This window comes from Sebastes fasciatus, chromosome 6 (genome assembly GCF_043250625.1).
Source record: "Sebastes fasciatus isolate fSebFas1 chromosome 6, fSebFas1.pri, whole genome shotgun sequence".
NCBI lineage: Eukaryota > Metazoa > Chordata > Actinopteri > Perciformes > Sebastidae > Sebastes > Sebastes fasciatus.
Genome location: NC_133800.1, coordinates 14,759,963 through 14,774,901, shown reverse-complemented (window position 1 = coordinate 14,774,901; position 14,939 = coordinate 14,759,963). Strand labels below are relative to the sequence as shown.

Genomic DNA, 14,939 nt, shown 5'->3' with positions numbered 1-14,939 from the left:
TGATCAAATGCTGTAAATTGTATGTGTTCGTCCTTTTTTGGAGTACTTTTAATCTATTGTTTGGATTACGTAACTCAACATCATTTGTCAAATTGTTGATGTAACAAAGTTGATTTCACAGATAGGATGTATCCATATAAGTAAAATAGGAGTAGAAGGGTCATTGAACTGTTTGCTGTGGTAATTTGACTAGTACAAAATAAAATGGTGATTTTTGTTAGTTGTTATGGTGACAACAGAATCCACGTCAGTGGGGTCACAAAGTGTGTGGTCGCAGCTCGCCGGGATGAGAACGAACGCAGCTCCCGGAGACAGCTGGCTGGCTAGTTAGCTAGGTAGCTTGTCCCCAGGCGGAGGGACCGTTTAGACCCGGCGCTATCGCTGGCCACCAGCCCGCTGTTGGGCTCATTTTCCATAATCAGTGCAGCACCAAAGCTTTGCAGAACCAGCCCAAGAGCTAACCAGCCAGCTGTCTGCTAGCTAGCTTGCTAATTCCACCATGCTTCAATGCCACACTAGTTACAGAAAACGTGCCGAGCAAAGTTGTCACTCATCTGGTAATAGCAATAGTTTGTATCTAATAAGATACATTTTTCACTCTGTTCATCTCAGAGTTTTCATTCACATATCTTGAGGTCAGAGGTCAAGGGACCCCTTTGAAAATGGCCATGCCAGTTTTTCCTCGCCAAAATTTAGCGTGAATTTGGAGTGTTATTTAGTGTTTTTTTCCGACAAGCTAACATGCTACCTAATGGATTCCTTACGTTTTGTAGTTTCAGTATCTTCACTCTATCTTTAAGACTGAGCCCGCTACAACCTCTGAAAGGCAGAATAGCGGTCGAACTGTTAAGAGGTTAATAGTTTATAAAGTCAAAGATCGATACTTGACGTCCGTGTAACGATACAATATTGGCACGCAAAATATCGCAATTCTATGCTGTATTGATATTTTTCCCCCACCCCTATTGCCAACACGGGCACATACACGCAACTATCTTTTGTGTGCTTTTTTTAGCACTCCAGTAGAAATAGCCGGAGTAAGCACTTTATAATGCAGAAGGTCCCCAAGGTTAATTGGAAGTGGACTTCAAATTACTTTTTCAAAAAAGGTAGACCTGTTTGTGCTCCTTGGTTTTGTTCAGCAAAGTAGATGGTTGAATACATGAACAGCTGAGTTTCAATATAAAGTGTTGAGAAAATCATAGTAAAGATTATGATGAGACAATTGTAGTAGTTTAAATAGTACATTCTGAGTAGTATTATGAGTGTTTGAGGAAGCTTGAGAGTTTGTTTCTTAGTATTTGCCACGGTCTGGCTCTGTGTCCAGAGGCCCTCTGGTTTTTTGTTAAGACTTGAGACTATCTTGTATCGTATCTTTTAGTGGCTCATATTAGTTTTGATGTGTGCAGAGGATTTTGGTTTCTAGGTTTTGGGGTTTTCTGTTATATTCCTTGTTTCATTTGTTTAGTGTTTCCTGTTTTATTTTGATACACTCTTGTCTGGTTTTACTTCCTACCTTTGTGATTGTTTGCCCCGCCCTGATTTGTTCCACCTGTGTCTCATCAGCCTTGTCAGTTTGTTGGTGCTCCTTGTGAGATGTTTTTCTCCCAGTGTTGAGAGCTTCTAGTTTATTCCTTGTGACTTAACATTGTAGATTTGCTTTGTTGTAACCTGCCTGCCAGACCAGCTGAATTTTTGTACTATGTAAGTTTTCTGTAATTAAATCATTGAACTCTGCCTGCTGCCTCCTCAACCTTATCTGCATCTGGGTCCAAACCGTAACAGTATCACAATGAGCTAGACACTTGATTTAAGTCCTTTTCTATGAGGTCAAGTGTCCATGCTGTGTTATGGTGGAACTTTTTGAATCATGGCCACGGTCTTGCCTTTTTTCAAATTGATATTTTCTTACCAGCTTGCATTAGAATACAGTCAGGATACATCTGGAGTCCCTCCGGGCTCATAAGGTAGCTTGAAGTGAGATTTCACTTGGGATTATTTTACTTTCTTATCCAGTCTTTCACCCTCCAATATTCCATGTCCCCTGGGTTGTTGGTTCACCGCCAGCATACAGATATTTTTAAACGGTGCTTTGATCATCCAGAGGCAAATTCAGGTCAGGGGTGAGACACTTCCTTATGACTGTACACTTTGAAAATTCAGTCAGGCCAATAGGAAAACTTTTTCTGCCAGCTTTTGCTGTTTCTATTTTTATGAAACAATATTAACAAACTAATAAAGGAAGCAAATGTTATGTTGTTGTGAAGAGGTTTGGGGTCAACTTAATCATTTACACTCCAGATGCAACATCCCCACAATACCAAAGACATCAGATCTTAATCTCTCTGTTCTGTCATAAAGTAGGAAGGCTTTATTTTCACTCTTTTTTATTGTCAATAAACATGTTGACAACCACTTAACTGTCCTCAGAGTATTGATGAGGGAAAAGTGTTTTCGCTGCCTGTCAACATATACACACCAACATACTGTCTATGTCAAAAGGAAGTCTGACGTCATTTTATTATAAGGGGGGAGCCAAGACAATGAAGTTAAACTTATGTATTGAACTTATAAGTGATATATCATGAACCAGTAAAATATCATGTAAAAGTAAGCAAGAATATTCAACGTTCACTGCCACAATATGTGCTGTTGATTTAAGAATACGGGTACAGGTCTACATCTGAATTTACTCGTGTGTTATCCATTTTTGCCCATGAATTTATGAGGGCATAGGTTTGCGATTTTAAATTAACAGTGTTTTGCTGAAGACAAATATAACTTGAGTAGAGGTGCTAAGCTGCATTTATCATCATAACTATATCAGGTTAATATGATTATGTAGTCTAACCAGTGACCTTAGATCTCTGAGAACGTACTGCAGTGCAAGAAATATACTGTTTTTCAGTGCACTTATTTTTCTCTGTGACCACAGTACAGCTTATTCAACTATCCTGAGCATGAATAAATAAAAAGTCCATATTGCACACATTGTATTTTCTTTAGTTTGCGAGCGAGCACCTAGACTTTTCTGCACTTGTACAGTACAAGGATAAACTCCTTGCCTGACCATTTGCACTGCATATATATATGTTTTTGTTTGTTTGTCTTTGCTTTTTTCCTCCAGTATAACCTTTACTTTGTAATAGAAACTGAAAGGTCACACAGCATCTCACTTAAGATTGAGAATTCAAGGCTACAGTGAGCCCCGTGGCCAAAGAGCACTGCTGAATCTCTAAAAATCCGAGAGAGAAGCAGGTAGAATAACGGAGAGAGAAGAATGACAGCCGAGCCTGAGCAGGCAGCGAGCTGAAGAATAACACTGAATTTCCTCTTTTCTGCATCTGAGATTTCCATTTCCTAATGCGAAGGGAGGAGGAAATTAAACAACGTGAATTAAACAAGGCGACTCGGACATTTATGTGCTTGCCATAAAGCTTGGACAGGCTGAATTTATGAGGGTTTGGACCAGTAAATACAGCACTCAGGAAATGTGATTAGGCTCGTAAATAGGATAGCTTCCCGCTGTCCTACCCTTCACCCAAAGTACCTTGCGAAAGCATATGTTCGGGACATTTTCCTCCTTTTCTACACTGCCCCCCATGTTGTGAAGGGCTCACTCTAGATGAGGCTCTTTGCTATTACAACTGTATGAATTGTGACTCGGTGCATAGACATCTTTATGTAAGCAATAATTTCATTATTTCTATTATTATTTTTACATCCTACCCCACAAAGTACATTTATTTGCTTGTGAATTTTATATGTGATATCAAAGATACATTGTACATGAGGATAATTTTGAAAACAGGTGTTTGCATCTACTCTCTTACTTACAAGATGAACCACAACAGATAACAAGATAGTCTCTGTATTCACCACAGAGCCTCTTCTCCTTCACATATTTATTTATTTACTTGCAATGGTGTCCTCTCCTCAGAGCTTTTTTTGTGTGGAACCATTGAAAAACAGGATTACACCAGCATCCTGTTATAAGTCCTTCCATACTTTCTTTATTTGTCATCTGGAAAGGTTGAAAAGCAAGATTATACCAAAACACACAAAGTTGATTCCTTTAGTTTTGTTCGTATTGCTCTCACAGATGGATTATTTTAAACGAACGTCACTTTCAAAACTATTTTTATTTTATTTTTTCTCAGGCTGGATCAGTTGTGAAAACAAGATTATGATGTGATCTTATAATTTCCCTCAGCTGGCAAGATATAATGTAGTTTCAAAAAGCAAAGAACTTAAGTTGAATGAATCATTTTTTTATCTGGTTTAACTTGTTTTTGACTTCATGGCAGGAACACACCTTTCCACTATAAAATACTATACTATTTTCGTCTCTTGTTGGCTAAATTTTTCTGATCTTTTCTGTTTGAGGTGTAGAAAGACCTGTATACTGACCTCATTTTCTCCTCTCTCTGTCTCTCCCAGGTGGAGTGGTTGAAGAACGAAGAGATAATTGACCCAGCAGAGGACAGAAACTTCTACATCACCATCGACCACAACCTGATCATCAAACAGGCGCGTCTGTCCGACACAGCCAACTACACATGTGTGGCCAAGAACATAGTGGCCAAAAGACGAAGCACTACGGCCACCGTCATTGTTTACGGTGAGTTTGCATGCTACTGTCTGTGTGGTTCTTTGTGTGTGTGTGAACAAGACTTTGCTAACAAATATTGTCACTAAAAGATGTGATTTTTACTGATATGACACCTTTTAAATGGTTGCGGCAGCTACCCAACAATGTGTCTGATCAGCCAAGCCAGCCCCCATCTGCCACATGAAATTAGCTCTTTGTGATTTGCCTGATATTCCCAGATCACCCCTGACCTCACCCAATTAAAACCAACCAATCAGGACTGCAGTTTTAAATTAGACCACTTGGGCTTTCCAAATGTCTGTGCTCTCAGCCAAGAGTCCCACCACTAAATGAATTGTGCAGCATATGGCATGATAACAGCTGTGAAAAACAACAACAAAAACTTAGAATAGCTGAGTTGTGAATGGTGTTAGATGGATTTCAGGCGATGCTCTTCTCTTTTTTACAAAAAACTGAGAAGAAAAATCTTGTTGAGAGGGGAAAAAAATCCCTCATACGCCTTGTCTCGCTTTCTCTTTTTTTTTTTCATTTTACCAAATGCCAGCCAGACATGAGAGGATAGGAAACATTTTGAGGAAAAACAATGTATAGCCGAACACTCGCACACATACCACACGCAGTGTATCTCTCAAATACAACACTGTGTCTATTCACTAGGAGGAGTGTTTCAATCAAAAATAGCTGTGCATGTGTGCGTGTTCGATACAGACAGCAAGAGATGGAGTGGTTTACACTGATGTATCCTTACAGAAATAGATTGTTCAATCTGTGGTTCAATCTTCTCGGCTCCGCAAGGGCCAGACTGATACTGTTGACAAGGTGAAATAGTAGCGGAAAAAACAGGAACATGAGGGGGGGGAAATGGACTGGCTATATAGATGGATGGGAGACAGGTGAGGACAAAGGAGATGCAGAGGAGAACAGAGCAGGTGAAGGCAGGTGAAGGAAGAAAAAAAAAGAGTAGGAAAGTAGATGACAAAAGTGACTGTACCTGCTTTTACCGGTTACACTCTCTCTGATGATTCATTTCTAATTGGGCGTTGGGAAAGGAGTGGGCACCGGCGTCCACTGGGCTGAGACAGAGCTGTCGAGATGCAGCTGAGGAATTTCAACCCACCTCTCCGGATGTCAACTCTCTCTCTGTGTGTCCTTGTGACTCATTCTAACTTTATACCTGATTTCTCTCTTTCTGCATCACCCTCATCTTTGTCTGCACTGTGCTGCCACATTTTTTTTCTCATGAAAAACAACAGTAATACAAAATAATGAAGCGACAGTCGAGTCTAAATGTGACAGGATGCAGGGAGATCTTGTAGAGGTACAAAGACAACAAGAGGGAGAAAGTGGAAAAGATACACAGAGAGACAAAGAAAGAGAAAAGATGCACACAGACTGACTATTTTGGCTAGTAAGGATTGAGAAAACTCAAAGAACCATGATTCCTCTTATAGTGGTTGTTTTTGCTCTTCCTGTGCTCTCTCCAACAAGGGTTCAGGGTTAAGAAATCTGCAAGCAGCATGACCGTTCACGTGTGTTTTACCATGTGTAGGTTATACAGCTGTGTGTGTAGCCATATGTGTGTGTCAGTGTGCCCTTCTCTGTGTGTATTAGTGAGTGTGAACAGCGGGAAAACATTGCGCTACAGTAGCAGCAGCGAAAAGTTGCACAAGACCGTGTGTGTGTGTGTGTGTGGTTTCGGAAAATCATGCTGTTCTCACTAAACTTCAACAGCCCAGCCTCTTGGCATCTGTAAAACACATACTGAGTCCATGGAGGGAGAGAGTTCAATTCAATCAAACAACATATTAAAAACACCGATTTCTCCATTGAGTTGATGATGCCTCTGTGATACAATAGGATTTTAACGAACTCTTTGCCCATTTAATTGCTTCATCACAGACCTAGTTTGTATAAACATCACACAACTTGAGGCTTTTGTGTTAGTATGTCTACTACAGTTTGTTTTTCAATTCCATTCAAAATACTTTATTTGTTCCTCGCTTTGCAAACACAAATACACATAATTAATGACATTGGTCAAGCCACAGATGGCCATCAATATCCAACACCACAAAGGCACATTATTTATATCAAAAAGTTTCAAAGGGCAAATTGTGTTTATCAATTCATAAACACATTTCTTGTACTGTGGCTGTAAGCTTAAAGCTGTAGTGGGTAGAAATGGAGCCAATACGATTTAAAAAAAAAGAAGTTATTTTTATAAAACGGTCACTATATCCTGACAGTAGTGCATGAGACACGTAATCTGAAAAAAATCATGTACCTCTGTGTCTTCCGGTGCTCTTAATGGCATCTGCAAGATTTCACAGACCGGAGGAAAACAACCAATCAGAGCTGATCTGGAGTCTGCCGTCCAGCTGATGAATGCATGTATGGATTACTTTATTGATTAAGTTACTGATCTCTGTTGCCACAGTGAACGGTGGCTGGTCGACATGGACGGAGTGGTCGGTGTGTAACAGTCGCTGTGGACGGGGCTTCCAGAAACGAACCCGCAGCTGTACTAACCCCGCCCCTCTCAACGGAGGACTACCTTGTGAGGGACAGGCCATTCAGAAACTTGCCTGCACCACACTGTGCACCGGTGAGTCTATTCTAGTCCAGTTTTATCCAAAAAAATACTTAGTTTGTGCAATTTTGTTTTGCTAAACTCTACTTTATCTACATTGCTGTACTGTACTGTACTGTATCCTATTTTACTCTGTGACCCCAAGTTTCTACCTGAACTTGCGTTCCACCTCATTTCTTTTTTTGTACTTTTCTGCCCTATATATGATACACTATGGGAGGGTTGGGACATTATTGAGGACATTATACTCTTTTCTTTCTCTTTTATGTGTATCTCATTATCTTGGCTTCTTTCCCTCTAGTGGACGGTGTGTGGACAGATTGGACTAAGTGGTCGGCCTGTGGGACAGAGTGCACCCAGTGGAGGAAGAGGGAGTGCAACAACCCAGCACCTAAGAACGGAGGAAAGGACTGTGATGGGCTGGTACTCCAGTCTCAGAACTGTACCGACGGACTCTGTATGCAAAGTGAGTCGACGATAATGAACCTTTCAGAGCAGAACATATAAATATATTAAAGTCGTGTCATATAGCATACCTAACCATGAAAGATGAGTATGCCAATTCGAGCGAATGCCTTGCAGTGTCTGCTTCAGATGGGGATTGACTTGAAAGAATTCACCCCGGATTAGGCAGGCCATCGGGCTGGTGATGCCTGAAACATGTACATGTTTGAGACAAGAAGAAAACTGAAATTAGTAGGAGCTTGCAGAGAGATGCACAGCCTGTCTCTAATCCCTTCTCCGCATAGCTGCAGACACACAACCCTCTGTCAAACCCTTCTGCTCTCTCCCTGCATTCTTGTGAAATCCACATGTGTGACTAAGTTTATTTAAATCAGTCCATTTTGGTCATTTTTAGTTTATATAACTCAAAAAATCATACTAAAAAATAAATAATCATAAGCTGCAGGACAAAATTTTGACTAAGGCTATCTTTTTAAGCAATATTGCTCCACATTCATTCTCTTGGACATGTGTGAAATCATTGCAAATGACATTGCTTTGTCTTCTTTTTCATATCATCTAGCTTGTGTATGTATTTACTTACTTTGCATGGCAACTGGATTCTCACAATATCACGAGAATTGCGGGATCACATATCACACGAAAATCCATCTTGTCAGGCTTAAAGTAATGCGTTTATGTGCCGGCAAGCCAAAGCACGGACCAATCAGCATCCTGTGAGGAGCCACTTGCAGCTTTGGCGTAGCTTAGGTGTGCGTGATGACATGCAGAGGTGACTGTTCGTTCTAAACAACAATGGTGGCTCCTGAAGAAGTTAGCATAGATGCTGCAATAACAGTTATATCAGAACTGGAGAGTGTTTTCTTTATCAAAAGAAGAGCAAAGAACAGAAATGAAGGCTTTTCTCGATGGAAAAGATGTTTTTTGCTTTTCTCCCAAGAAAGAAAGAGAGAGTTAATTGACAGATGGTTCTTTATAACAAACCATCTGGAAGGTCAGGTTATGCATTTACTAGCGTTGCAGTTAAGTTTGGCAGTTTTCTTCCTCTTGTTCCCCTCCTTCTTATTAGGGATGCTAATATAGAATTTTTTTTCTAACCGATAACCAACCCTCGTTAACTGATTATTAACTGTTAACTGACAAGATTAGTGTGTTTCATGCAGCGGTGCTATTTTTAATGCCAGACAAGCCACCCAGTTGCAACAATAAGCCGATGCACAAACAGGTTAAATCCATCATATATCACCAGCTGCAGTGTATGCTCAAAACCGAAAACTGAGTCCCCAGTTCACCCGACTGGGAGAGTTACTGCAGCAGCCATGACTGTATGTATTGTCCCAGTAAGTCTCCACCGCATCATTTAGTCTAGCTGCGAGGTTGTCCGCTGTGTGTCTGCCCGGAGTAACGTTAGCGAGTGTCCGACAAACTGTGTATGTGTTGCGGCGGTGAGTGTGGGCGTTATAGCTGTGACCGTAGCAGCGCAGTGTGTGTACAGTTTGTTTGTCGGTGAATAAATGCCACAACTCCTCCAAGCCAAGCTCCCGTATCTTGCAACGCCGGCTCAGGCTCTCTTAAGGTGGACTGTTAAGGTGGACCAGCTTTTCTCCTTTAAGTGACAAGCCGCTCCTCTTGAGTTTTGCTCTGCTTTTTATTTATTTTTTAAATATTTCTTTTAACCGTTTAACCGATGGCATTAATCGGTAAATATTGTTAATGTCGGTTAACGGTTAATTATTAACAACCCTACTTCTCGTTTCTTGCCTCTTTCTGTACGTTCTTCTTCCCACCGCTCCTCCTCTTCATCAATCCTCTCATCTCACTTTCTAGTTCTCCAGCAACCAATGCTACTCTCTGCATTAAGTCTCCTATCGTCATTGCCATCTTTCTTGCCTCTTCCTCTCAGACCCTCTGGTTTTATGCCTTTCTCCAGGAGCCTACCTTCTCCCCTTTTTTCCTTTTAATAGTGATTTGCTCTTGCACTGCTTTACACGTGTACTTTATTCTTCTTTGCACATTGTGGATGATGTATAGGATGGTTTTTGAATGTCATCATGATTAACCTTAGTTTCCCCCATTTCTTGTCCATTACTCAATACAAAAACACCTGCTTTATAAGTAAAATAATGATAGATATTGGTATGGAACGATCGTCCAAAATCCCCCACCATTTAGTGATTTCTGACACCAGTAAATTAAAAAAGGGTGGTAAATTTCAAATCCGCATGGAAAGTGTGGGCTGAGTCATAACGGCACAAATAGAGCAGCAGCAGTTTTTCCAAGGTGGAGGCAATTTTATTTGTTGACTTTTAGGAATAGTGCTTGTTACTCCCTGTACTCAGAGTAATTGGCAGACAAGCATTTGACGTGAAGCGAGAGGGAGAGGGAGGGAGAAGCTTGTCAGAGTGAAGAGAAGAGAGAAAAGGTAAAGACAGGAAAATAGTCCTTTTTCAAACCGGTGCACATACACACATGTGCTTGTAATTATGCCATCAATTCTCATTGGTCTTTCTTTTCACACAACATGGCAACCATATACTGTAGAGATTTTTTCCTCAGTGGCAAGATTTTTTTTTTTTTTTTTAAGCCTCGGGTCATCTCTGCGTTTATCTTAAGAAGTCTCATAACAAAGAAATACTGTAAGAAACATGTTTCAGAGTCAATATCGACCTGTCTTGACAAGAAAAACTTTCTGCTGCATGGTTGTCTATAATTTCCCATTTGCTGAGGCACTCCCATAATCTTTCGTCCATACATACATTATTATGGTTACCACCACCATATTTATGTAACTTGTATTTTGACCTTTATTTTACCTGGATGGTCTCTTGAGATTGAAATCTGTTTTTCGAGAGTGTCTTGACGAAAATGGCAAATACATTCAGCTAAACAGTGTGAACAGTTATGTCCCTTCGAACAAGGACTTTTGCCAAATTCGATAAAAGAGCCTCTATATGATGCTCCCGATACATTAAAATACAAAAATACTTAAACTTTGGTCTTTTTTAAGAGAAAATATATTATTGCTGCATAAAATCTGCATAGTCGCATTATCTTATTTATTATTTTATGATCCCAGTTTTGTTTTTCAGGGCGTGGGCTTTTATTGGTGATTTTATATGTACTTTTATGGCTCTATTATATACTGCCAGTTATGTAATATGTAGTTTGTGTTTACTTTAATATATTGCTGCCTATTGTGGCGTTGGCACTCTAAAAAAATTGGAAGAATTTAAATCTCAATGATGCATTCCTGGTCAAATAAAGGTTGAATAAGTCACAAACACGCAGTCAGGAGTTCTGTTAAGGAGAAATTTACTTTATCAGCGAGCACAAAGCCTTCAGCCAAGTGAGTCGATGCTAGTGTGAGTTATTTTTTTCTGCAGTCCAGAGTAGATAGTTGTGATAATTTAATAGATGAACTACGTACTGCAGCTGCCCATACAAAGTTTGTACTGTTGCATCCAGTATGCATACAATTGGGACATACTACTTTGTCATAACTTTGCATCTTGAACTTTTCACCCTCACGCTCCTATATGTGATACCTGTCAATGAGATGTCATCTGTCTGTGCTTTCTCGGCAGCTCAAGCATGCTGGCTTGCATACTGCAAAATGCGACCGGATGCAGTAGGACATTCTGGTATTTTTGGCATACTGCATTTGACATACTATGTGTTGGGACTTACTAAATAGTATGGCACTATGGGTATTGGAACACACCAACAGTTTGCCTGGGTCCAGACCTTTGAATCTGTCCACTCCACCGAGTTCACTGATTCATCTGTCATCATGACCTGAAACAACGGTTTCTCTGTTGATGAGCGCCGCGGGCGGGACCAACGCTGTTGTCAAGCATTGTCAAGCTGTGTGCCGGAACTAGAGGATTAATAACCACACAAGGTAGAAGCTGTTATTGAGGATATTCTAAATCTATTAAAAGTGTTTTTACTTCGCTCCTCTCCACTCTTAAAACCCTGGCAAAACCAGTATGTTGTCATGGCTACGCATCAGTGTTGACTTAAAATTATGTTAGATTCGGGCGGATAGGTTGGTCTGATTGGTTAGGGAAAATCAAATCCCCCTCCCTCATGGAAATCGGTTAGAGTGGAGGCAATGTCAGACTGAAAATGGAAACAGAGTGGAACAAGTTATCAGGCAAATAGACGGTCAGTGTCCTCTGAGCAGTGGAATCATATTATGTAATCCCTCAAAAAGCTTTGCCCGAAGGCACATTATTGACAGAAGTTACTGTATATGCAGAGCCCTGCCCACTCCGTAGGCAGTGTATTATATACTGCGTCTCTGCTCCATCAAAAGGATTCCCTGAGGCCTGTGAGATATGGCCACAGAATCTGGGATAAAACCTATAGAGGTATAGATTTGGGCTCATTTCCCCTGATTGATTTTCTGTCTTTAAAATGACTCCACAGCCGTGGTTTTATGTCAGCACTAATGTTTCAGCTGTTTCCTGTAGCATTTACGGGAATCCATGAAGTGTGTGTGTGTGTGTATGTGCGTGTGTGTGGTTGTTAGAGGGGGATTCTGCATGCGCAGCATTTTATAGGTAGAGTCTATTTGAAAGGCTTGAAGTGATTCTTGTACCATTCTTTCATTTGGTTTATGAATGATGGATCTTCTAAAATGTTATCTTTACACAGACAGAGAATGGTTCATTGCTGGTATCCAATTGGTAGGGCTGGGACAATACAGTATAGTATATACAGTATCAAATACAGTATATCAGTCATTGTCATGCATTATTTAATACATTTTTCCAGCAACCCAAAAATCAAAGAATAATGACATTTATCTCACAAATTAGTGGTATTCTCTTTTTAATTTATAACATTTTAACATTTTATATATACAGTTCCCTTTGTTAACACCTTATTTTGAAAATTGGACGTAGTCACATGTGCATACTTCCTCTAAATTGCCAAGTCCATCACTAGCTCGCCCGTCAGCTCCATTCTTTTTGTACATTCATAGTCAGCTGTTTGATTGTATTTACCATTAATGTCAGTATATGGGTGCTCTACAGTTGTAGCGTCAGCTGGCTTGACCACACGTGAGCGCAATACGATTACGTTTCCTGTCCACGACAGAGTTAGCATGCAGCTTTAGCCGTGATGTCTAGCTCTGCTTTTCCTGGCAATGTGTGAAACCCAAAGTGTTTTCATACTTTACTGTAGGTGTAGTGATTACCACTTTAGATTTGAACGGATGTGACGTCACGTTACTCTGACTACAACAATAAAAGCGGTAACTTCCTTCTACCTTTACGTGGTCTCAAAAGAAGCAAATATATTGATTCTGGCATTATAAAATCCATTGAAAAATCATAACAAACATTTAAAAAAAATTGAGACACATAGGTGAATCAATTATTTTTCCCGACCCTACCAATTGGGAAGTTGTACTGACATTTTAAATAAAGCACAAAATCAGTAAAGCACAAAATATTTCCTCATTAAGTGTAGAAAATAGATTTTTGCTTTAAATGATGTGCTGGTGGCACAACTCCAGATATAAACTACCATTTGTTTTTGTTTATATTGAATATGTCTCACATTTTGAACACTAGATCTTCAGACTCAGTTTAATGGAGAAAAAAAAGTACAACAGTGGTTCGTTGCTGGTTTTAAAAGTGGTAACTTATAGGGTTTCAGGGTTGTGAATGAACTGATAATGTCAATATAGAGGGGGGAGTTAATGTTTTAGATGGTGCTCTGTAATTGACTTTGTGCTCAAAAAGCACTTCACTCTGCTCTCCCTATTTCTCTTTCTCGTTCTCTCTCCACCAACACCTCCCGCCTCTCTATTCATCTCTTCCACCGTCTCTCGCTGCCCTTTTTCTAAAGTTGTCCTGTTAAATCCTGAGAGGTAGAAATCCATTTGACCTCATTCTGCCCCGCGTGGAGTGCCTCCTCTCTTTTTGTGTTTACGTGTTCATCAGTGTGAGCCTGTGTATGTATGTGTGTGTCTCTTTGTGACAGAAGTTGTCGGTCTTTCACTTCTTTTTTTTTTTTAAGAGTTGTTTGTGTTGTTTTATATCTTTTGGCCTGTTGACATTTTTCTGACACATCGATCAGGATTCTTGGAGCAGATTCAGTCAGAGCTCCACTGTGTCATCCTTGAGAGCATGACATTTCACTCACTACCTACTCTCTCTGTGTGTTTGTGTGAATGTGTGTGCTATGTAACAGTACCTCCAGAGCAAATAAAATCTGCTGTGTGGTCTCTAAAACCAAAAGTAATCACTAGAGATACTGGCTGTTATGTAACTTTAGTGTTGCGAGAGAACATTGAATCGTGTTTGTGTTGTTTTATACAAATAGCGATCAGCAGTGTCAGCAGGTACGGCAGAGCATCAAACGGGCCATCGCTCCATTGAAAGATCTATTATTCCCTCTTTTGTTTCTTCTCATTGTGGATTGTAATCGCTTCACTTTGTCGCATTGTTTCCTTGGCTGCTTGTTAGCCGTTTTCTGCTCCTTTTCTTAAATGTGTTGTCCTCATCTATGCCATCTTTTCCATTCATAGTGCTTGTCGTTGTCTTACTGAATCATTTACGCTTCATTTTCCTTCCCTTATTTTTTCACATTTGTTTGATCAATCGTGTTATAATTGGAACATGAAAACTTTCTGTCATGGCATGTTGCTCTTACTGTCATCACTGATTCAGACATTAATCGGCATGACATTTGTTAGATGCAGTCGTGTAAATGCAGTCATTTGCTAGGTCATTTAATACAAGTAGGGCTGTCGCAGTGAAAGAATTTATGATTAATTAACAACAGTGCGATGTGCGGTTTTATTGCAACTTTCTTTTTGCAAATTACTTTATTTATTCTTATTTTAATGCTGTATAAAAAAGCTTTATTGGTAGGCTATTATTAGGTGTATTGTTGCTTTTTAAATGACAAAGATGACAGTTTTAAAACTAATGAAATACTTGTTTAATGTTAAATGCAGAACAAAGACGGGCAATGCGACACAGCATAGGTTTTTCTGCTGAGGCACTTTGGTTGCTATGATACAAAATAATGAAATGTTGGCATAAGGTAGAATACTTGCTCTGGATGAAGGGAAGGCTGAAACACGTAGGGAGAGGACGGACCCGCCGTTCTTTGTGTATTAATTTCTCCTCCATGTCGTTGTCCAGCACTTGTAGCCTACATGAAGGATGTGACGGTTGGTTGTTGTGGAGTTTTACCCAAAGTTGAAAAAAAATTTTGGCAACCAGAAAAAAAAACACCATAAGTGCAGCG

General features: G+C 39.9%; 1 protein-coding gene across 2 annotated transcripts in view; it reads left to right on the top strand.

The window, feature by feature from the left end:
• Positions 1-14,939, top strand: part of LOC141769103 (netrin receptor UNC5C-like) — a 231,106-nt gene that overhangs the window by 174,021 nt on the left and 42,146 nt on the right. For both annotated transcript variants that reach the window (XM_074637823.1, XM_074637824.1), the window contains exons 5-7: positions 4,441-4,621; positions 7,050-7,217; positions 7,504-7,668. In XM_074637823.1, coding sequence (XP_074493924.1) covers positions 4,441-4,621; positions 7,050-7,217; positions 7,504-7,668 — 514 coding nt within the window. The remainder of the gene's footprint in view (positions 1-4,440; positions 4,622-7,049; positions 7,218-7,503; positions 7,669-14,939) is intronic.